At 33.6% G+C, this 22,265-nt stretch overlaps 2 protein-coding genes and 1 non-coding gene across 5 annotated transcripts; 1 reads left to right on the top strand and 2 right to left on the bottom strand.

Annotated features, from left to right (window-relative positions):
- Positions 1-1,929: 1,929 nt before the first annotated feature.
- On the bottom strand, positions 1,930-4,192 carry LOC120145577 (increased DNA methylation 3-like). The gene is made up of 3 exons (XM_039159404.1): positions 4,133-4,192; positions 3,079-3,279; positions 1,930-2,446 (listed from the first exon to the last, which is right to left on the bottom strand). Exons 2-3 carry the CDS (start codon positions 3,239-3,241, stop codon positions 2,169-2,171), a joined length of 441 nt encoding a protein of 146 aa, XP_039015335.1. The 5' UTR covers positions 3,242-3,279; positions 4,133-4,192; the 3' UTR covers positions 1,930-2,168.
- Positions 4,193-5,812: 1,620 nt separating this feature from the next.
- Positions 5,813-10,477, bottom strand: LOC120145197 (AT-hook motif nuclear-localized protein 10-like). 3 transcript variants are annotated; one of them, XM_039159090.1, is made up of 7 exons: positions 10,306-10,477; positions 9,846-10,032; positions 9,149-9,756; positions 8,090-8,142; positions 7,082-7,213; positions 6,532-6,693; positions 5,813-6,336 (listed from the first exon to the last, which is right to left on the bottom strand). In XM_039159090.1, exons 3-7 carry the CDS (start codon positions 9,636-9,638, stop codon positions 6,100-6,102), a joined length of 1,074 nt encoding a protein of 357 aa, XP_039015021.1. In that variant the 5' UTR covers positions 9,639-9,756; positions 9,846-10,032; positions 10,306-10,477; the 3' UTR covers positions 5,813-6,099. The 3 variants fall into 3 exon arrangements, with proteins under 3 accessions (XP_039015021.1, XP_039015020.1, XP_039015022.1); XM_039159089.1 differs by lacking the exon at positions 10,306-10,477 and having other exon boundaries at positions 9,846-10,083; XM_039159091.1 differs by lacking the exon at positions 10,306-10,477 and having other exon boundaries at positions 9,850-10,083.
- A 5,104-nt stretch (positions 10,478-15,581) lies between these two features.
- On the top strand, positions 15,582-15,683 carry LOC120145779. The gene has a single exon (XR_005518154.1). It is a non-coding gene; the product is annotated as a small nucleolar RNA R71 (small nucleolar RNA).
- Positions 15,684-22,265: the final 6,582 nt, after the last annotated feature.

Genomic DNA, 22,265 nt, shown 5'->3' with positions numbered 1-22,265 from the left:
AAGGGACAACCTTTGGTCGCAAAGCTAGCTGCTTTATCTAAGTTCGTCGTGCTTCCCGGAGCCATGGTTGCTGCTGTTGTTTACTCTCCTCCCAGCTATGATTCTTCCAATAAGGACAAATCCCTCAAATAACAACTTCTCTCTCTCGCTCGCTTTTCCCTTGGTTTGTGTTCTACCCTTTTCTTTGAATTTGATTATGTCTTTGGTTAGGGTTTCGCTTTTGTTTTTGTGATTGCTTAATTACGCCCCACCTTCTAGTTATTGGTGGAGAATGGATCTGATTGCGATTTGAGGGCAGTGTTATCGCTCCGCTTAATCTGATTGTGAATCTGAAGCTAGGTTATACGGCTTCGTTGATTGGATTGGTTTTGCCCTATTTTTTCTACTCTTGGTTGATTATATGCTCTATACAATCACACATGTACCGGAGAACAAATTCTGATTCATTCTGAATGTTTTGTGCATTTCTTAACTGAGATTTTTCAATATCACGTTGCAATTCTAGTGGTCCCTCCACCTTGGTATAACTGGCCATTGCTTTTATTTCTCTGATTCTTGCTAGTTTTAGGGTTAATTGTTTTAATTACAAGCTTCATGAATAGATAATGGTTAAAATTCTCTGGGGAGTAAAGACACCAAGTGTTAGGACTGTTAGACATAGTACTAAATTGCGGTTACTGGTGTTGCGGATGTTATAATTAGATTTATTTCTTAAAAATAACTATGTTTCTATATTGCGGATGTAGTTGTGATGTCACAGTGACTTTGTGAAACGGTACGATTCGGCTGCAATTTAGTATTGTGGTCTAGAGTTCTACTCTTTGAGTGCCAAGTGAAACATGGTGCTAAATGAATGTACTTTTTGACGATTGCTGACTATTACATAATTATTTTTTGATGCAGGTATCTTTATAGCTAAGGCTTTCAAGCTATGTCTCTTTACAATAATGGGGTCTCACCAACATTTCTGCATATTGTTTCTAGGTATGTAGAGAGTTGAATGTATTTGTTTGGCTAGGAAGAAAATTTTCTTCTCAGACTTCGTCAGAAGAATAAGATATCATGTAATGAATACATAAGTGCCCCATTCATTACGCTGTTGAATAATTAGGAATGTGATGTTTGTTAGTTCTTGACAAGGATAGATGCATTGATTGGCTTTACCAATAGAATGAATAAGTTTTACAGACAAAAGCAACTTTATGCTTTCTAGCCAGAAACCAAAAACAATGGAGTTGCAAGTGAAAAGAGGTAGACATTTTTTTAAACAACAAAAAAGTGATAGCCGAAAGGATAATACGCATGTCAAAACAGGTACTAAACTCATAATTTAACCTTAGTGCAGTCAAAACATCTATTAAGGCATTTAATAAGATGCTTTAAACGAGGGGTCTATGTAAATTGAGGATTATCCATCGTCTCCCAACTTTTTGTATCAAGTATATATATATATATATATGATAAAGGAGCTTATCACTTTTTCAATCATACCCTTAAATTTTATCCTTTTGATAATTTAAACCACAATATTTTTTCAAATAAGCCATTCTTGAGTGATAACATACAAGGGGCGATGCATAATAGCGTTAAAGGCGTAGTTTTAGAAACAATCAAACCTTTACAGTCGTTTTTTATTATCATTATGCTATATACTGAATCGACCAAGGCAATGGACTGGGTTCCGTACCATTTATGTAACCAACTTTAATATTTCACATCATTTGTTCAAAGAGGTTGACTATCTCCCCTATAATTCCATATAGCCTACTCCACAAACCCCAAACCTCGCCTCCTTGTTTATCGTTTAAACTCAAGGTGGTCGAAATTTCAGAGTCTGCAAAACGAGAAAGGTTGTAACGAAAAAGCAAAGTATGTCCTAGGGTAAAGCTCAAGATAACTCGCCAATACAAACAGCAATGTAAAATGTGACCGGCAACGGCAATGTCTGTACCATTCAACCACTTGATTCATAAAATTGTTTATTACGACTCAAACAAACTTCAAACTGAACTTTAAACATGGCTTGTTTCCTCGCTACATTGGTGTCCCTCGGGCTTTGTTTTTCACCTTTAGACCAATATGAAGTTATAACTCTGGTTTTGATAGGCCATTTTCCTAAACTTAACACTTTGATGCTGGAGCTGGAGCTTAACGTCACTGCAACGATCTCAAGAAGGTGGAGCCCATGCATCCGCTGGATCACTTGGCCTACTGATTCTCAAGACCACCACTTCCAGAATGCCATCAGGACGGAAGGTTGGAGAAAACAATCGTGGATCAACTGGTCCAGGCAGAATAAAGGAAATGGTGAATGGTCCCGGAGAGCAGAACATCTCGTTTCTCATCTCACATTTTTTCGATAATCCCCGCAGCACTTCAGTGCCTTGTGGTATTATACCCTGTATAAGAACCTTTCCATCGCGTTGGATCTCACATTTCAACTTACCTGGTGGAACCAACATTACAAACTCAGTCATCTACTCATCTTCATTTATATTATTTGTTCAACAGGATAGCAAGGGTTCAAACCAGATGGCAATTGCAATTGCATTTTTTTAGACCAGTAATGTCATTACTAGTTAAAGGAAAAGTAATAAACATCTATATTGGTGCATTGTATTTTTACTGTCAAGGCCCAAGGGCACAACACAGTCTAGACACTAGAACCCTTCAGGCCCAAGGCGCGAAAAAAGTGCTTACCCAAGTGAAGTAAACCACAATACGCATGTGTGTGATTTTCTCCGTCTAACTGTCTATAATAATAAGCTTATATATAATTAACTCTAAAGAAAGAATTATTTCATCCGCAAATCATGCGAACTTTTGTTGCAATATGTATTATTGGCTTACGGAGAGTTTGATACTATCCCTTTCTTATGGGCCTTTCTTTTAAACCTGTCACCTTGCGAAAATGCATGCCTACGAGCACTACAAGTGTGTAAGATCAAATGGACCTTGCCTGAAAGGATCTAAGGTATTTTTGTTGTCTAGCGCTCAAGCACATGCCAGCCTAGGCGAATGCATTGACAGCATCAATTTTACATGCTATTAATAACATAGTTAAAGATAGGAACTTACTTTGATCGATCCTGATACTTGGCAATGCAACTCGGAAAAGGAAGGCATTTTGACTGGCACCAATGTCAAGAATACCAATGGATGGTCCATTAGATTCCATTGCAGCTCCAGTTAAAACGACAGATGGCTTCACCTTTGACTCTGCATAATCTTCACCGCCCATGACTTCCCTTTACACACGTCAGCCGCAAAACCCGTCTACTGGTATCACCGATACAAAACACACGTGCAGTTAAGAAGATAATACATCCAAATGAAGAAACTGAATTATAGGTATGTGCTTGTCAACCATAAAATAATGGAGTTCTCAACCAACTGGCAACGGTCTCCTCCCTAAAGGACTTGTCAACCATTAGACCCTTAAACTTTGAGAAGCAATTTGCCTCAAGAAACATCATACTCTAGTTCTATCGCCTATAAACTGCTTTAAATATAGTTAGATCAACAAACTGCATGGTGTAGAACATAAAAGAGAGGCCCGGAAGAACCGAGAATCCAACCTACCTGCACCCCCTGATCAGTGTAACCCATGGTCAATAAATGAATAACAGCAAAAGTTGAACATTGTTATTCACTGCATGATATGAAAATGCAAAGTTTCAAATCATTTTCATATGTTTCCAATGTGAACAAAATTCGAATTTTCTCCTGCTGTCGATTTGATCCATTTGAAACCCATCGGGAAAAAATCATCCATTTTCAACTCAGAATAGATTTGCAAAACTCTCTAGTTGAATAATACGGCAAGCTTAATGAATGAACCATGACAAAGACATTTCTATGCAAGTAGTTTAGGGTTTCAGTAGTAGCAGCTAAGTGGTGTTGCGGCCGCTATTTCGCGGAAGCGGCGCCGTCCTCCGCGAAAGATCTCAGAGCGGTGTGAACAATTTTCGTATCAACAGTAGCGGCTTGCGGCCGCAAATAACAGTGTAACGGAAAATAGCAGTTTGATCGAAAACAGAATGAAATGTAGCAGAAAGATGCAGAGTCAAAGAGCAGATAACTCAAAATCTCGTATGAAATCTTCAAGTTAATTTTAGGGTTTCAAAAATACCTTATTTAATTTTCCTGGTCCGTCGGAAACTTGAAGGAAAGAGTTATGGTAAGAGGCTTCTCCGGCGACGGGACGTTGAAAAGAAACGAAAAAAGGTCGGGAATTTTTAAAGGACGTTTTAGGGAAAAATGTATAATTCTAAATTCCATCCCTTAACTTTAACGAAATTGATAAGTTAATCCCTATTTTAAATTTTTAAAGAAAATTAGTTCAGTTATTATTAAACACGTAAATTTGAATTATTTATTTTTATTGATTTATTACATATAGATAACTGGATAGTTATTTTTTGCTAATTTCTTGTATTTAAGTTTTAAGATTATTGATTTAATTTTTTTCTCATAAATTATGATGATGAAGTTATTAGAAATTAAAGTATAATAATTACTTTCATAATTTTCATAAAATATAGAGATCAAATACGTAATTAGACTTGGAAGAAATGCTCTTGATGTAGAATTTTATTGAGACAAAATATTAATATTTTTTATGTGAATTATGACATTATCAGTTACACATTTAACGGCCTAAACAGATACTAATATTATAGCAATTGATCCAAATACATCTTTATTAGAGGCACTAGATATTAATATTTTTTTTCGTGTTTATTAATTTATTGTTCGCGAACATATTCATTTAATGTTTGTGACCCGTGTTGGTTTATATGTTTATGATCATGTTCGTTTTGTGTTCATTAGCATTGGTTTAGTGGTTGTTTATTGTTGTTTTGTATATTCAATTTTAGTTTCATTTGCAAGTTAAAAAAATGATAAAATTACATTATTAGTGTTTAAACTTCTTAAATTTTATAGTTTAAATTCAATTTTTATCATGTGTTCAAGTTAATCCATATCTACACCAATTTTTCAAATGTAAAAAATAAAATGAAAAGAAGAATCAAGCAAACGAGATTGTTCATGAACATTCGTTTGTTAAATGAACATAATTTTTTTTGGTTCAAGTTCATTTATTTAGCTTAACAAACGAACATGAACGAATGTTATACGAATGATTCACGAATAATTCACCTAACGTTCTATTCATTTACCCCTAATTTTTATTAGTAAAATTGTTGGTGTATGATGATGAGGATAGTTGAGATGGTATGACAATTTTTTAATAAAATGACATGTTTGATAACAGGAATGGATTAAAGGAGCTGGAGGGTAATTGTTAAATTTTTGTATAATTTATTTGATTTTGCATCTTTTTAAATTTTATAAACTAAATGTTACAATGGCGAGTCCTCGTGAAGACAAGGCAGCAACCATCTCATACTTGCAGGATCGGAAAAGTAAAAGTTTGGCCGGAGCGACAGTATATCCATGGGTATTTTGTGACTGGAATCATTCTACACTTCCCTACTGATTGGTTCCCACCCATAGAACCACTGTGTCTCATCAGATCTATCGGACCTTTCTTATTCCGATCAATGTTCGGAATATGGCTAGCATTTTTCTTAGCTGTTGCAGCACGCATGGCGAGTGGCAAAAAGAGTGGATCCTGTAAATGCAAGAGGATGATTCTGACCAGACTTTTGCACTCGGTTTCCCTTATAACGGTTACTGTTGAAGAGGGCGAAGAAGGCAACATAGTGCAGGCACTGTGACGCGCCTTGGAGAGGTGAGGGACATTAATCTCACATCGAAAAAGAAAAGGGAGATCGTGAAATTAAGCTTTGTGAAATGACTTCACTGTTATTAGCAACTCAAACTCACTATCTCAAATCTCAGACACCACTTAAGAGGCTAAAACACAAGTTCACATCACCTTTAACCTTACACCTTACACCTTACAAATGCATAACACTAACAACACTCAGCCGTTTCTAGCTTGTCTATATAGCAGCAACCGAGTCACAATGCTTAATTCTACTTCAGATACACATTGCTTAAATTACAGAATGGTTCCTCCTACAACACATTAGCCTGACCCACTACAGACTATCGATTTAAAAGCGCGATTTACTTCCATTGCAAGTTTGACATACCATGTGGGTTGTTATTGTTGTTGTTATTATTGCAGGCTCCCATGCTCTGGTTAACTGGGCTACCCGGTCCACCCGAGGATTCGCTTAAAGTACCATGAGAAGGTGAGCTGGTAACCCCCGGAGCAAGCTTTAGTGGGGCAGATAGAGATTCCATCTGGTATGCTGGTTTTGTTTCTTTTCGATTGTCCGTGATGAAGGTACCCAAAACCACCTGCAATAAGATCAACACGTAGCCCATTATCATTAACAATATAATCAATCACAAAATATTTATCAATTTTAAGTAAGTTAAATTTACGGAAACTTTTACTTCTAGTCAAGTGTTGTTGATTCATCCTGTGTATTGCACGATTCTGAAAAAAAAATATACAGTAATTGAAAATGAAAATTGAGACGAAAAAAATACCTGAACAGGGGATGCAGCTGTTAGAAGGCCAGCTACACCACCACCTAAAACCCGACCATCCGGGCCAGACAATGACACGCTTAACCCTCCAGTTCTGCTTCGCTGACCACCATTCTCTGACAGAAGAAATGAACCAGAAAGTGACAGAATTTCAAATTGCCCCTGCACCATTAGTGGAAAAGGAGCAGCATGCCATTAATGTTATATACTCAAGTAAAGCGGTGATACTGATACAATGGATATTTAAACAGCATATGACCATCCATCTATAGGTTGATGCTAAACCTGACAATATTAGACACAATACAGAAAGATAACTAAAATGCGATACAGCATAAGCATCAAGTTTATATAAATATAAAATATCTTTAGTACAATTACGGCACCATAAAATACATGAACATAACATAGATACACAAACTGCACGATCAAATTGATGCTCTAGAAACTAGATGCCAGTATTTACCTCCCTCCCACAGACGCTAAAAGTTGCTAGAAAGAAAAGAAAAGCATTTTTGCTTTGATACTAATCATTTAGCGTATCACAAACCTCATAAGTTACAGTTCCACCAGATGTTGCTGGTTGGCAAAGAGTAACATTTGATATGGCTCCATTTGCTGAGAGAATGCAGATAGCTCTGGGACCATGCTGAGAAAATGACATGATTTTTGATGATACATCCTAAAACCAGGTAGATACATAACATTTTAGTTTCAGATCAACATATCAACTACAAGTATTATATCAACGAAAGAACCAATCCATTGCATTATGTAAAGAAGCACAGTAAATTTAAGAGTGATGGATGATAGGCTTCCAGTGAAGAAAAGGATTAAAATCCTTCACTTTGATGAAGAAAAAGATTAATGAGAGGAAAGGTATCTCCCTATACTTTAAGGAATGTCAGTTTAAAATCATCATCAAGATCATTTGTTTCATTCCCACTTAGCATAACTATATTTTTTTTTTCATTTGACAAACAAGAACACACCAGAACTAAATCACCAAAATAAATCTGGACTAAACCCACACCTTGGTGGGACTTGAACCTGGGACCTAAATGTACCCACAGCCCCCTCCTTGCTAATAAGCCTCACCGGCCATAACTTTGTGATAAGTTGATTATACATTGTGAAGTTGCAAAACTCGCAAGCATTATTAAATTTTACGTTTAATCAAGTATTTCTTTGTGTTCCCATTGATTCCCGTTGTCAGAAGGAGGAATTTTGGAAATTTGATCCATTTCTCCAATTTGACCTTTTATTTTATCACATGCAAGATGCAAAGCATTAATGACCTAACTCTTTCTCCAAAGTAAATAAAGTTCTGAAGACTTCAATTGGAAGTGAAAAGCCATACATTAGCAAAGTAAATAATAGAAGTTTCCGCAACTCATGGCAAACATTTTTGCATCTTGCAACAAGATGAACATGTCATTATTAATAAATGGAATAAAATTTCTGAATAGTTCTCTCTAGCAAGTAAGAGCAACAAGACAGTTTTACACAGAAACCAGGGAAAGGCAGAATGGAAGTTAAAAGGGGTAAGAGAAAAAACCTCTCCCACTTTAACAGTGATAACATGGGGCGTAAAACCTACACTGTTTGATCCTGCAAAATGAAAATAATAACACTTTTAGTGAAATATATCACCTTAGTAACCAACCAAGAACTAAGACAGCTCAGTCTTCTAAGATTTTTTTTCTCTTTTAGAAGGTCAGAACCATAGAATGAAAAAAAAAGTATGTTTCATATTGAAAAAGGAAAAAAAGAACAGAAATCTTGTAATAACAAGAAAGCTGCAATCCTTCGGCATTATTCAGGAACATTTGTGAACATATTATGTATATAGAAGCATGCTTTTTTTTTTTGATAAAAATATAGAAGCATTCTTGGTAGACGTTATGTGCTAGATAGTTGCTATAAAATACAAGAGTGAAGATATTTTGGGTGGGGGGGGGGGAATCAACAGAAAAATGAAGCAAGGGCACGCATTAGTTATGTGTTTGAAATCTAAAGTCCGATAGAATTGATCCCAAGTTGAATCTAAATCTTGATCCCAACAAATGTAGGCATGATTCAACAGCATCATAGATTCTTATGTGTAGATATTTGGACTATTGGTTTGGTTAAGTTTGATTATCCTTGTATAATCTCTTTACTACTTGAAGTTTTATGCAACTTAGTGGTAAATACTAGTAAGTACTATGGTACTACTAATTAATATTACTATCATCACTCCGTACTGTAGCTATGATTCCAGCCTCCATCAGAAATCAGAACCCAAGACCAAAACTAAAAACATAACCAAACCAAAACAATCATTCCTTTATTATTTTTCCACATTACCCATTTGTTCTCCTCGCCTGCCATCAACATCCCACGTGTGTGTGTCTGTGTATATGTCTATATATTCAGCAAAAGAAAGAGAAGAAAAGAAAAAGTAGAAAATCACATCCTTCTTCCTAGATGCTAATTCCCAAGCATGAAGCATTTCAAAGACCAAGCTATGAAAAAAATTGTCGTGGCTACCAATCCAAAGCAAAAAAGTCATCCATCAAATTAAAAGATTAAAAAGCTTTATTTTTTACGTATCAACTATCAAAAGAAAGAGTACCCAGAGCGCCAAGTTTAGGTTTGTTGAGGGAACCAGGAGGTCTCCCCCTTGGTTTTTTTGTTGAAGTTGGTGAAGAGGCTGATCCTCCAGAAGGCGGTGGCGGAGGAGTTGGTGAGGGTAATCCTCCTCCGCTATTGGATTGGGTTACGCTGGCAGAGGGAGGAGGTACAAAAGACAGCGGAAAGGTACTCTCCGGCCCATACTTCCTGGGCCTCCCCCTCTTCTTCTTCAAAGGCTCGCTCCCCATGCTCATGCTCATGTTCAGAGCTTGCCCTTGTCCTTGAGTCACCGCCGGCCGACCGCCGTACCCGTCCGCCCCACCGCCGCCGGAAGCATGCTGCGGCTGATACGTGGGTGAAGCAGAAGCCAGAGGCTTGTATACAGCTGTCCCGTCAGTGCTAAAGGCTAAACGAATGTTCTGTATCACCGGCTGTGACGCCAAGCTGTACGGCTCTCTAGTGGCCATCAGTCCCGTCTCAGATCCCGACATCGTCCCCCCCCCCCTTTACGCTTGGTGTTCTAAAAGTTGAATTATATATGCCCTTTTAGTTCTCTCCTTTGCTCTTATCTGAGTAACACATTAGATCACGAAGCAACAGCAGCAGAACCTAAAATTTGCAAATTATAATTATCCCAAATATGAAATGTTATACTGATGCTGACGGCTGACAATAATTATTGTTGAAAATGAACTCACTCACTGGTTGAAGCACTGAACTCACTGATCGAACTCAAACTCGAGAAGTGGAGGCTTTTGAAAAAGCTTGTATGAATCAAAATGGACTCTGAATTTTCAACTTGAGCGATGTCGAGATTTCAAAATTCACTGACGAAGCAATGAGTCTAACAAGCTTTGCTTGCTTGTAAATCCCAGGGTGAAAAATCTATGTACAAAAAGAAACAAATCGGTAAACTCCAAATTAAAACCCTAAAACTGCTGAAACCCTTCCGTTTAAATCCCAAATCTGAATTTCCTGTTTCTCAATAAAGATGACGCTGCAATTTTTTAAAATAAAGGCTAAAAAACCATGGAATTTCTTAACAATTTTACACAATTTTCGGAAATTTACAGTGTATAACAAAAATAATAATCTATTACACCAAAACTACAAAAAAAACCATGAGGAAAAAAAAACCAAAAAATGCAAATAACTTACCAATAAATAGAAAAAATTAAGAGATCAAAACAAGGATGATAAACAAAAACTTAAGATTCTCAAGGACAAAGGGCAAAAGCGCTGCAAACATCTATTTTCTAAAGAAATGTTGCGAAATCTGAATTTTTAGGCGTTTCATTATATATTTTATCACTTTTTTTATTTTAAATATTTTTCTCTGTTTATTTTTATTCAAGGGCTTATATTTTAAAAGTGTACAATACTTTTTTAAGTCCATAAAATAAATTTAAAATACTATAAATTCATAAATTTATATTTATTACACATCCAATCAAAAAAATTCTTTTAGCTTTTACATAAATGATAAATCTAATCTATTAAGTATACATTAAATATTTAGATAATTATAAATCAACAATTTGAAAAATATGAATTAATTTTTGATTTTTAGTTTGAAATATTTATATTTTAAATTATTTTTTATTAATTTGTTTATGAAATTATAATTTTTATCTCAATTTAAATTATCAATCATTTTTTAAATAAAATAAGATGACAATAATATTTTCAGGAGTAAACTTAGAAAAATATAATCTGAGAGGTAAAATGGAAAAAATAATATTTTAAAATTTTAAAAATAAAAATTGTAATATTGTATATAAAATTTTAAAGTTTTTTTTTTTTTGTAATTTAGTGAAAAATTAGGTTAGGTGATTGTAAATTTTGAAGAAGTGTAGAAGCTTTTAATTGCCTTTACTCCACGCGCTCTTTCCCTTTTTATTCTACACTTGCTTTCCTATTGGTTTGTTTCTTTTAAATTGCTACGTAATTTACGGCTTTAAATGATACCAACAACACCCTTAGTCGTAAAGCAATTTGGGGGAAATTCATATTTTTAAACTTCAAACATTACAATAATATTACAAAAATATAAATAATTGTTTATGAATTTATTATTTTAAAAACCATATTATTAATGAGAATATATATGAATTACGTGAAGATGATAATGAGACCACTCGAAATAAATTTTTAATTTTTCATGTATTTTATCGGGATATAAGAATAATTGCATGAAATATTAATCTATTTAATTAAATGATATAATATTAAAATTAAAATAATTTAATATTATAATTTTAGTATGTTACACACTAATATTATATATCTAATTAATAATATTATTATTTTTTAATTATTTAAAGACGATGGATGAAATTCAGAGATAGAGCTTTAATTTGCTGAAACAATCCAAATTGACGGATTAGAGTCGGTAAAGAGTGGTTGGTCCATTAATATAATTATGACATAATTGAATAATTAAAAATAAAAGAAAAACGTAATAAATAAATAAATAAATAAACGTTGCTATTATTGTTCAGCCACTGCCAGCTTTTCATCATACACACTATTCAGTTCTCTTTACCTCTTTCTTGCTGACTTTGCATTTTCCACCCTATTCTTCTTTATAAAAATAATTTTAATGTTTATCCATTTTATTAATTTATTTATTATTCTTTCCGTCCCATGATATGTGTTGTATATTGAACGCAGTTTTAAGGTGTTTGTCTCGATATATCATATTTTTCATTTAATTTTTTATGTCAGGCACCCTTCAGATTATTATTTTTTATCTAATATCATTTGCAGTAAGGCGCGTCTCTTGCAGCGCGCTTTACATTGATATGGCATCACGTGAGGTAAGGCGCGCCCCCTGAAAAGCGTCTTATGCTGACTAGATACACGTGTGTAAAGCGCGGTACAAGCGCCGCGCCTTACCTGCAAATCTGACACGTGTCATTGTTTTAAAGTTCGAACGCTGTATAAGTTAATGGGAACAATGATGTTGGAAATCTGTACTGCAACGACGATATTCTTCTACTACTTCCAACATGAACCTTTCTCGAAATCTTCATTATCAGCTCCTCAAGAGTTATGTTTCTCTTAAATGATATTTTAACACGCTCATTTGATATGAAAACAACATCGGTTTCATCTTCTCGAATTTCACCATCATAATAAACAATAGTTGAAAGTCGCGTCATTTTTTGAGTTTAAAAGTGCAACAATATTATATCTTGAAAAAAACAACTAAAACAAACCTGATTAAATGAATAATATATGAACGAAAATATAACAATTAGTATAATAGTTTTTCAAATAATCATAATAAATAATAAGTATAATAAAAAAATTATAACAAAATTACCTTATAACGAAAAATCGCATTAACTTCTAAATCAAATATGAGAAGATTGCCGGAATATTAACTCGTTGAGGGAATTGTTTTTAATTTATAAGTTGAGATGGGAGATGTGAAGAGTTTACCGGGGGAAAATGGTATTTATAGCTGAGAAAAGTTGTTATAATTATACAAGGCAAGGTACCTGCACCGCGCCTTATATAATTGTATAGGTTAAAGTTAAGGCACGACCCCTTTCTCGCGCTATATATAATTGAATTAAAGGTCCGACGTGGCCCCTGTCCCGCGCTATTACCCTACGTGGCGTAAGGCGCACCCCAGGGGCCGCGCTTTACACACGTGACGCCAGATCAGTGTAAAACGTGCTGTAGGGGACGCGCCTTACTACAAAGGGTGTTAGATCTGGAAAAATAGTCTGAAGGGTGTCTGATAGGGAAAATTAAATGGAAAAAGTGATATATCGGGAAAAACACCTAGTTTTAAGATATATATTTGATTAAAGGAAATGATAAAATTATCTTTAAAATATGATTGATAGATTTGATAGATTTATTTTGATAGGTGTAAAAGAGTGAAATATATAAAGGTAAGAAGGGAAATTTAATTATTTATTAGACGACTTTACTGATAGTACATTTTAAATGAGATAATTTTAAAAATCAAAAGAAATATATCTAGTGGAAAAATAAATATATATCTATAATTAATATTTTTAAAAGAAAATCAAATTTTAATCATCAATTTATTTGAAAAATAAATATTGTGAATTTGATAAAATGTGAAGAATGAGTCATGCTAGGGGTGTTCAAGTGTTTAATTCGGTTAACTGATCGAACAAAATTATGCAAATTTTATTAATCAAATTTTTTTACTTTAACCATTAGTGGAACATTTTTTTAAATTAATCGAACCAAACTACGTTCGATTAATTGGTTGGTTAACCAAATTAACTGAAATTTATAAATAATATATAAATATTATATATTATATATTAAATATTTGATATTTTTATTTATTTGATAAACTTGGTCAATTAATTCGTTAAAACCGAAGCTTAAACACTCTTAAAGCTAAATAATATATTAAATATTTAATAATAATTATTATTTTAGTTAATTAACCGATTTCAAACTAAATTAACCGAAGTCAAAGTTTAAAAAAAAACTACTAACCATTAATTGACTGAGCCCAAAATTAACATATCAAAATTTCAGTTAATCAATTATTCAATTTTAAACAAATTATGAACACCCTTCGTACCCATTATGAGACTTGAAACATCGAGATTTCAAAATATAACTGATATTACTTTACAACATATTTTTAAGTTTTTAGATTGACTAAATAATAATTTGGGGAATGCACATAAAGGATCAAAATTTAAGTTTTTAGATTGACTAAATAATAAAGCATTCAACATTATTATCAACATATGAAACATTATTCAAGACATTAAAAAGTAATATGTTCATCATTCAAACGCATAGTAAGTTCATTTTTTCCAAATCAATCAAAGCTCGGTCGGTGCGAGAAAAGGTGACCAAGTATGATGGGAACCTCATTTTCTACTTCACAATCTAAAATGATAAAATATGTTGGAAAAATGAACTTGTCCACTCGAGCTAGCATATTTTCCATGATGCCACTAGGATGCACGGTGAATCGATCAACAAGTTTCAAAGTGATGGTGGTGGGCTATGCTTCTTCACTCACAATTTTTTTTAAAATTTGACAATGGCATTAGGTTAATGCTAGCACCTAAGTCACATAATTTTTTTCCTACAAATTGTTCACCAATAATGCAAGGAATAGTAAAACTCTCTGGATCTTTGAGTTTTAGTGGCAATCGACTTGTAGTCATAGCACTAAATCCCTCGGCAAGTGCAACATTTTCAAATTCTCCAAGTTTTCTCTTTTTAGAAAGAACTTCCTTCATAAACTTGATGTAATTTGGGTTTTGCTCCAAAGCATCAATAAACGGGATGTTGATGGCCAGTTGCTTGAGTACCTCAATAAACGATCGATATTGTTAATCTTCTTTAGTTTTCTTGAATCCTTGAGGAAAAGGTGGCGGAGGTCTTTGAATTAATTGTCTGGGCATTGGAGGTGGCACTACATCTGGTAGTATGGTCGGCATAACTGTTGGTGATGGCCTGAAATTGATACGTTATCTAGTCTCTCTCACTGTAACATCAGTAATAGGTATTTCATGGTCAACTTCCATGTTTTTACCTTTATCGTGCCTTGCAGTCCCTTCATAATTTGCTTTCTTAGGTTTTTCAATAGGTTATTCAATATGAAGGCCACTTCAAGTTGTAATGACCTTACAATGCTCATTGTATTGGGATTTCACTTGTTACTTTGGATTCTCGGTATCATTGGGCAATACTCATTGTGGTCTAATGTTCAAAGCATTCGTTAGTTGGCCAATTTGATTCTCTAAAGCTCTCAATGATGTTGATTGACTTACCATGTATTCCTTCATTAAAGCTTCAAGAGATATAAGATTGGTGGTTTGAGTTAAAGATTGTCATTGATAATTCTGGCGTTGTTGTGGTTATGTAGCTTATTGATGTAATTAAGGCTGCAACATCAATTATTGTTGATTGTAATACTGCTGCTGAGGCTTGGCAACAATTTGACTTCTCTAGGATAAATTGATATGGTTGCGGTAATTGGCATTATAAGTATTGCCATAGGAATTCACATTCCTATTATAGTTCCTCACATAGTAAACGGATTCAGGATTTTGAGGACACTCTTTATAGTTATGATTATCATCATAATATACACAAGAAATAATAGATGTGGTTTTCCCCTCATAAATACCCCGTGGGTTTTGTATATATTTGACCATATCCGTCAATGAGGTGATTTGGGAAGCCATGAAATTGAAAGCATCTTTGTCCACTGCTGCAACATTGTTTCTACCAAACATGTTCCTCGTATTGGGGTATTGATAATCATTGTTCGATATTCTCTCTATATTATCATAAGCTTCATTGTATGTCTTATCCAATAATTCTCCACTGGTAAAAGCATCCACCACCATACGAGTTTGCATGTTTAACTCATTCTAGAAAATTTTCATTTGCGCCCAATGTGGGAATCCATGCATTGGACATTTACGCATCAAGTATTTAAATCTATCTCATTCTTCATATGAGTTCTCATCTTCTAATTGCTTAAAAGATGTCAAGTCATTTCGTAGCTTTACATTAATATTCGGCGGATTGAATCACATCAAAAAAAAATTGTGCTAGCTCGTTCCAAGATGTTATAGCACTAGGTGGCAGTGAATTCAACCATGCTCTAGCTTTATCTTGCAACGAATAAAGGAATAACTTCAGCTTTAGTGCTTCTTCAGGAACTCCTTGTTAAAAATGAATCACACACTTTCATAAATGCTCGAAGGTATGCTGAAGGATCTTAGGTTAATGAACTATTATATTGCCCCATGGATTATAACATTTGAAAAATCACTGGGTTTAACTCAAATTAACAGCATGAATTTGATGGTCATACAATACCAGGATGTAAATCATCGAGTGTTAGCACCACGTCCTCTCGAATAGGCCAATTACGGTCATCCATGTTATAAAATTGTTTATGGTTGATTCTAGCTACAACTGGTATGTCATAGTCATGTTCATGTTGGAGTGGAGGTAAAGCATTATTACCCTTTCCAACATCCATGTTTTCTCGATTTCTAACAGCTTTTCTCCGACGGTAACAAAATGTTCATTCTATTTTCGGATCAAATGACTCTAGCTTGTTATCACTACGAGACATAAACCAACGAAACTAGTAAAGATGATAAGTACCTGCAAAAAGAAAAGAAACAATTAAATAAGAAAAATCAACTCTAATTCAAAAAATTACTCCCCGACAACGGTGCCAAAAACTTGATGCTAAGATAATGCTACAACAAAGTGCAAGCATACACTATCGTTCAAGTAATAAAATGGTAGATTAAAAAGTAACGAGTTTCAAATCCATAGAGAGCAATTTGTTACATAAGAGTTATGTGACAAATGTTTAGAAAATATGTTGTAGAAGTGGTAAAATAATAAACAGTGAACAAATAGAGAAATCAAAATAATGGAAGCAGTGGAATAAAAAAGAGTAAAGCGATTAGACAGATGGACATAAAGATTTTGTTATTACTTGGCAGTTGACAGAATGGCAATGTTGTGGCAATATAGTTATGCGTTACATAACAATTAACACTTTAATTCTCTCTCAAGTATTAAACACTTAACCTAATAGAGTTAACTCTCATCAATTCTATAGATTAAACATTTAACAAAGTGTAACACTCGGCATCATACATCTCTATATGATTTAGTTTACTCTCATAAACATTGATGCTGAAACTAAAGTAGGATGCAATCTTAATAATTCTCATCTATAAAAATAATCAAGATTAACACAAATGAAAATGCATTCATCTCTAAAGACATCCAATAAAATCTCAAATAAAAAACATAAGTTAAGCATTTCATCGAACACTTTATGTTCGAAACCAAATAAAAAACATATAAGTATTTATTCAAAGTTAGCAATGTGTTTCCCTTTCTTAAGAAAATAACACTAAGAAAGATTGAATCTCGATCAGTCATCGTTGCTCCACAGCTGTTAATGCACTCCCTGGTGAGGGACTTAGACTCTCAACATGAATCAAATATGATGAAGAAAATGATTGGAGGTAGAAAAGTTGAATTTAATGATACAAGGCGCTCTCCTATTTATTGGTTAAGGGATTCGACCCTCAACCAATGTCTCTTCTCCACGTTTTAGATGGTTCTAGATCAATTAACAAATGCCCCCTTCCAATTGCTCTTTCCATAAGGTTCTTCTAACTGCCAGGTAAGTCATTAATTGTGGTAGCCTCTATACAACATTACTTGTAACTTCAAGAAATGCTACAACATCAGTGTATCATTTTTCAGCAATAAGTTCAAAAACAACCGAAAGCACTTTGTAACACCCCCAACTCGTATCCGACCCGGATCCGAGTCCGAGGTGTCATATTGACTTTTCAAAACATTTACTTGTATAAAATAGTGAGTAATTTAAATTTTTTATACATATAACTTATTCAAACATTTACAGAACCATTCAGAGCTTATACAATATATTCTTTTGAATACATGCCAACTAGAACTTCATATATTAAAATACATATTATTCACATTTCTTCTGATCTGACCTTTGGTAAGGAAACTGACCTGTCTTGCTCCACATTGCTCTTTACTCTTCTCACTTCTGTAACCTACGTGTGAAACAATCACACGCTAAGTCTATGACTTAGTGAGGCATTAACGTATAAAAGTAACTCTAACTACTCAAACATGCATGTACATATCATCTCATGCTATGTAACATCCTCAATACTGGGTTAGTGACTAAATCGTAAGGTTTCAAAATTTGGTAATTTAAATTAAAATAATTGAGTGGTTTAAAGACTTATATGAGAAATGAGGTGTAAGATCAAATTGGAAAGAATGAGGAATGAAAGGATAATATGGTCATTTGCAAGGAAAAGAAAAATATAATAATAATATATGGTATATATAGATACACGTGGAAGTAAGGAAAAGAAAGTTTAGAGGTTTCCAGAGTTCTCTTATTTCTTTCTTCTTCTTCTTCACGTGTGAAGCCAAGCAAAGGTGAGTTTTCTTGTGATCAAATTCTTGATGAATTTAAGGTTTCTTATTGATCTTTAGTTGATAACTAAGCTTAAGGAAAGCTTAGATTATCTTAAAACCATAAGATGAGGAGTGTATGAAGAATTAAATAAAGGAAGTAGAAAAGTGAAATTTTGGAATAGGGTTCTTAATAAGAATTAGAAGTGAAATTTGACTTGTCATTATGCTAACTAAGAAGTATGAGGTGTTAGAATTCAAATTAGAACATGTTGGAATTTGGGTTAGATTCTTAAATTCTACATGGAGAATTAGATTTATAAGTTTTAGAAGTATTTATTGGATAATAATTAGTTTAAGTAAGAGTATGCAAGTTAGGGATATTAAAAGAGGGGAAATATAAAGTGTTAAGTAGAGTTACAAGAGATTTTCGTGCTTAAATGACATTTCTGGCCAATGTGCATCGATGCACATTCATTATGCACCGATGCATCAATGATAAATCCCAGAAATTTGTTGAAGGTGCATCGATGCATATGAAGTGCATCGATGTATTAATTTAAAAACAAACATCGAATGTTGTCAGTGCATCGATGCATAAGGAGTGCATCGATGCATTTCTAATAAAATGAACATCGAATGCTCTCAGTGCATCGATGCATCAGAAGTGCATCGATGCATGCCTCCATTAAAAGATGAAAATGGCTTTTCTTGTAGCCTAAGAAATGATAGTTTAGAATATACTAATTAGTATACTGATAAGTATCAATGAATTACTATGTAAATATCGAGCCTAAACGAGTTCTGGAACAATCGACAAGTAGGATCGATCGAGGAAAAAGCAAGGAAATATAGGTGAGTGCATATGCATAGCATGGATATAGTATTATAATCAGTTCTAGACTTGTGATAAGTCTAGATTCAATATTTTAATAGATGATTACATTCCATATTATGAAACATGATATAAGTTTATACCATATGCATTACATGACATGGATATGCGGGAAATGATATGCCTATGTGATAAAGGTATGAAAATACTATGTCTACGTGATACAAATTATGTGAAGTGTGAAAGCCCATGTTATGTAGATGAGAACTATAGGTATAGTTGGCATGCCAAGGGTAGAGGGTCTACGCGGTCCTTCGGGATATATATATATTCTGTGGAACATGTGTGAAGTCTTGTAAGACACATACTTGATCCCTAGTATATGTATATGATTCTTAAGGAATAATATGTGGTCCTTATGGACATTATTATATGGCACTATGGTGCAATTCTACGCGGTCCTTCAGGATATATATATATTCTGTGGAACATGTGTGAAGTCTTGTAAGACACATACTTGATCCCTAGTATATGTATATGATTCTTAAGGAATAATATGTGGTCCTTATGGACATTATTATATGGCACTATGGTGCAATTCTACGTGGCACTTCGGTGCAATTATACGAGCTGTGGTGATAGCATAGTGCACAACCTCACAATACTCACATACCTTAGGTTCTCAATATGGTATCATGGGCCAATAAACTTATTAATACAAATTCATGAATGTTAAAGTAATATGCTTACAGGTATGGATATTGGTGATGTAGACTACATTGATTAAGTACATGCTTTCATCTCATTTCATATGATTATGACATTTTTATTACATTTCCTTGTTATTATTATATTATTGCCTCACTAAGTCGATGACTTAGCGTGTGAGTGTTTCATACGTAGGATCCGAGAAAGTAGATGGGACACGTTAAATAGCTGGACAACATTACTCCTGCAACCACCAGATCAGAAGCAACTTAATCAGTAGGTCATTTTGTTATGTAAATGGCAGTTGGCATGTAATTAAAGGAGTAATATAGTTAATCTCAAAAGTATACATTACTCCTGCAACCACCAGATCAGAAGCAACTTAATCATTTCCATCGTTAATCTTATTCTATAATCCGTATTATTATCATTTATATCCTTTAATCATACCTTATTATACCTAATATTTTTATCAACATATGACTCCTTCAAATCATATACACATCATCATATCAATCATATAATACAGTTCATATCACCAAGAATCACACATAGCATCCCATAATCTTTATAATCCATTTTTCATAACATATCACTCCTACACATATCACGTACAATATATTTATATTATTTCTTTATTAGCCCATGTATACTTTTGAGAACTTAAGGTATGTGAGTACATTGAGGTTGTGCATCACTACGCTGTCACCACAGCTCGTATAAATGTCCCGAATGACCTATCCAGAGGTCACAAAGACCCTGGAAACTATCCAGAGGTCATAAAGAACCTCGGCAACTGTCCATAGGTCTAGAAAAACCTAGGTAAACTGTCCATATGTCTCGAAAGACATAGGTAAACCCTCGACTCTTGGCATGCCAACTATACCCCTAGCTCTCATATCACATAACATGGGCATTATCATTTATAACATTTCATATCACTTGTTCTTTCTCTTCTGTCACATACCACATGTATGTGTAAGCATATATTCCATATTATAAGTAATCACCTAGATCATTTCATATAGCTTATATCATTTCTCATTTGTTTCACATATCACCTATCTCATTGCTTATATCTCTTAAGCACTTAATCACTTGTCTCATAATTTCATATAGTCACATATCACTTATCACATGGTTTACATATTATGATCATGTAATCATATCAAACATATTCACACACAAAAGAATCACCTATTATATCTCATAAACACATCATTTCCATACATTTATCACATAGTTCATATAACTTTTCATGCATATCCATGTTATATATTCATATAGTACATACAAGAACAAATCAATTCATATAAACAAGCATACTCACACTCATATTAAACACAAGTTACTATTCATAAATTCATATGCAACACTATAGGAAATAGACTTGTCGCAAGTCTTATTTCCATCATCTATCATATATTATCGAATATACACTCACCTTGGCCTCACTAAGTTCTAATCCACTTTTATGATTTCCTCTCTTTCGATTGATTCTTAACTTGATACTCGTTCCGAAACTTGTTCATGTTCGATATCTACATAATCATACATTAATACATATTAGTATCTCATTGATATACTCTAATATATCATTTATTAGACCAAAAGAAATGTTTATTTCAATTTCCCCTTGAAGTGAATCGATGCATTCTACAGTGCATCAATGCATTCTTTAACATGTGCATCGATGCACTACCCATGCATCGATACACAAATCACCTTCGATGTTTTCATTTTAAGGGGATGCATCGATGCACTCCTTATGCATCGATTCACCAATTGCATTTGATGTTTCTTCTTTAAAGAGTGCATCGATGCACATTGAATATGCATTGATACACCTTGCCCAGAATTTGCATTTTAATCCTGAAAATCATCATTTCTTCATTCAATTCTTCTATTTTAAGCCCCTATTATATCATTAAATTCATTTACCATTACTTAAACCAACTTATATCCATGTAAACCATCTTTATCTTCCATATCTCATCATGATTCTTAAATTTTAAAAATCTTACTAAACTTTCAACTTTGTTATTAATTCTTTCTAACTTCATATATTTCTTATTCTTAGTGATGACAAGTCAAATTCCTTCTCAAATTTCACTTATTAACTCTTTTCCAGAAATTCATCTAAAAACTCATTTTCTTTAATATCTTCTATATCTTTCATCTCGTTATTTTAGAACAAATTAAGCTTTCCTTAAGCTTAATTATCATCTAATGATCATAACCCAACCTTAAAATCAATAATTAATCAACAAACAAAGAAACTCACCTTTGAGTCAAGCCTTCACGTATGAAGAAGGAATAAGAGAAGAGAACTTTGGAACATTTTCTCTCTTCCCACGTGATTTTCCTTATCTTATTATTAGGATATACCAGCTTGCTTCATTGTTTTTAGTTTGTAATTAGTTAGCTCAGTTAGTTCAAGTTAGTTTATTAGTTAGCTGATTAGTTAACTGTTGTAATTCAGTTTATTAGTTAATTTTATAGTTGTATATAAACCAGCATTGTAACCTTTTCTGATATACAAGAAGCATTATTCATTTTTTGTGTTCTTGATCGTTATATGGTATCAGAAGTTTGTGTTTTTCTT

The sequence above is a fragment of the Hibiscus syriacus genome, unplaced genomic scaffold (assembly GCF_006381635.1).
Source record: "Hibiscus syriacus cultivar Baekdansim isolate YM2019G1 unplaced genomic scaffold, ASM638163v2 tig00110893_pilon, whole genome shotgun sequence".
NCBI classification, from domain to species: domain Eukaryota; kingdom Viridiplantae; phylum Streptophyta; class Magnoliopsida; order Malvales; family Malvaceae; genus Hibiscus; species Hibiscus syriacus.
The sequence above is the reverse complement of the archived record's forward strand: the minus strand, read 5'-3'. Positions and strand labels throughout refer to the sequence as shown.

Excerpts from the sequence above, each read along its gene's own strand:
- LOC120145197 (XM_039159090.1), bottom strand. The coding sequence starts at position 9,638 with ATGTCGGGATCTGAGACGGGACTGATGGCCACTAGAGAGCCGTACAGC. Across the intron at positions 6,694-7,081 it reads GTGGAACTGTAACTTATGAG|GGGCAATTTGAAATTCTGTC; the intron begins GTTTGTGATACG and ends CTAATGGTGCAG. Across the intron at positions 6,337-6,531 it reads CAGCTGCATCCCCTGTTCAG|GTGGTTTTGGGTACCTTCAT; the intron begins GTATTTTTTTCG and ends ATCTTATTGCAG.
- LOC120145577 (XM_039159404.1), bottom strand. The coding sequence starts at position 3,241 with ATGGGCGGTGAAGATTATGCAGAGTCAAAGGTGAAGCCATCTGTCGTT. Across the intron at positions 2,447-3,078 it reads AAGTATCAGGATCGATCAAA|GTAAGTTGAAATGTGAGATC; the intron begins GTAAGTTCCTAT and ends TGGTTCCACCAG.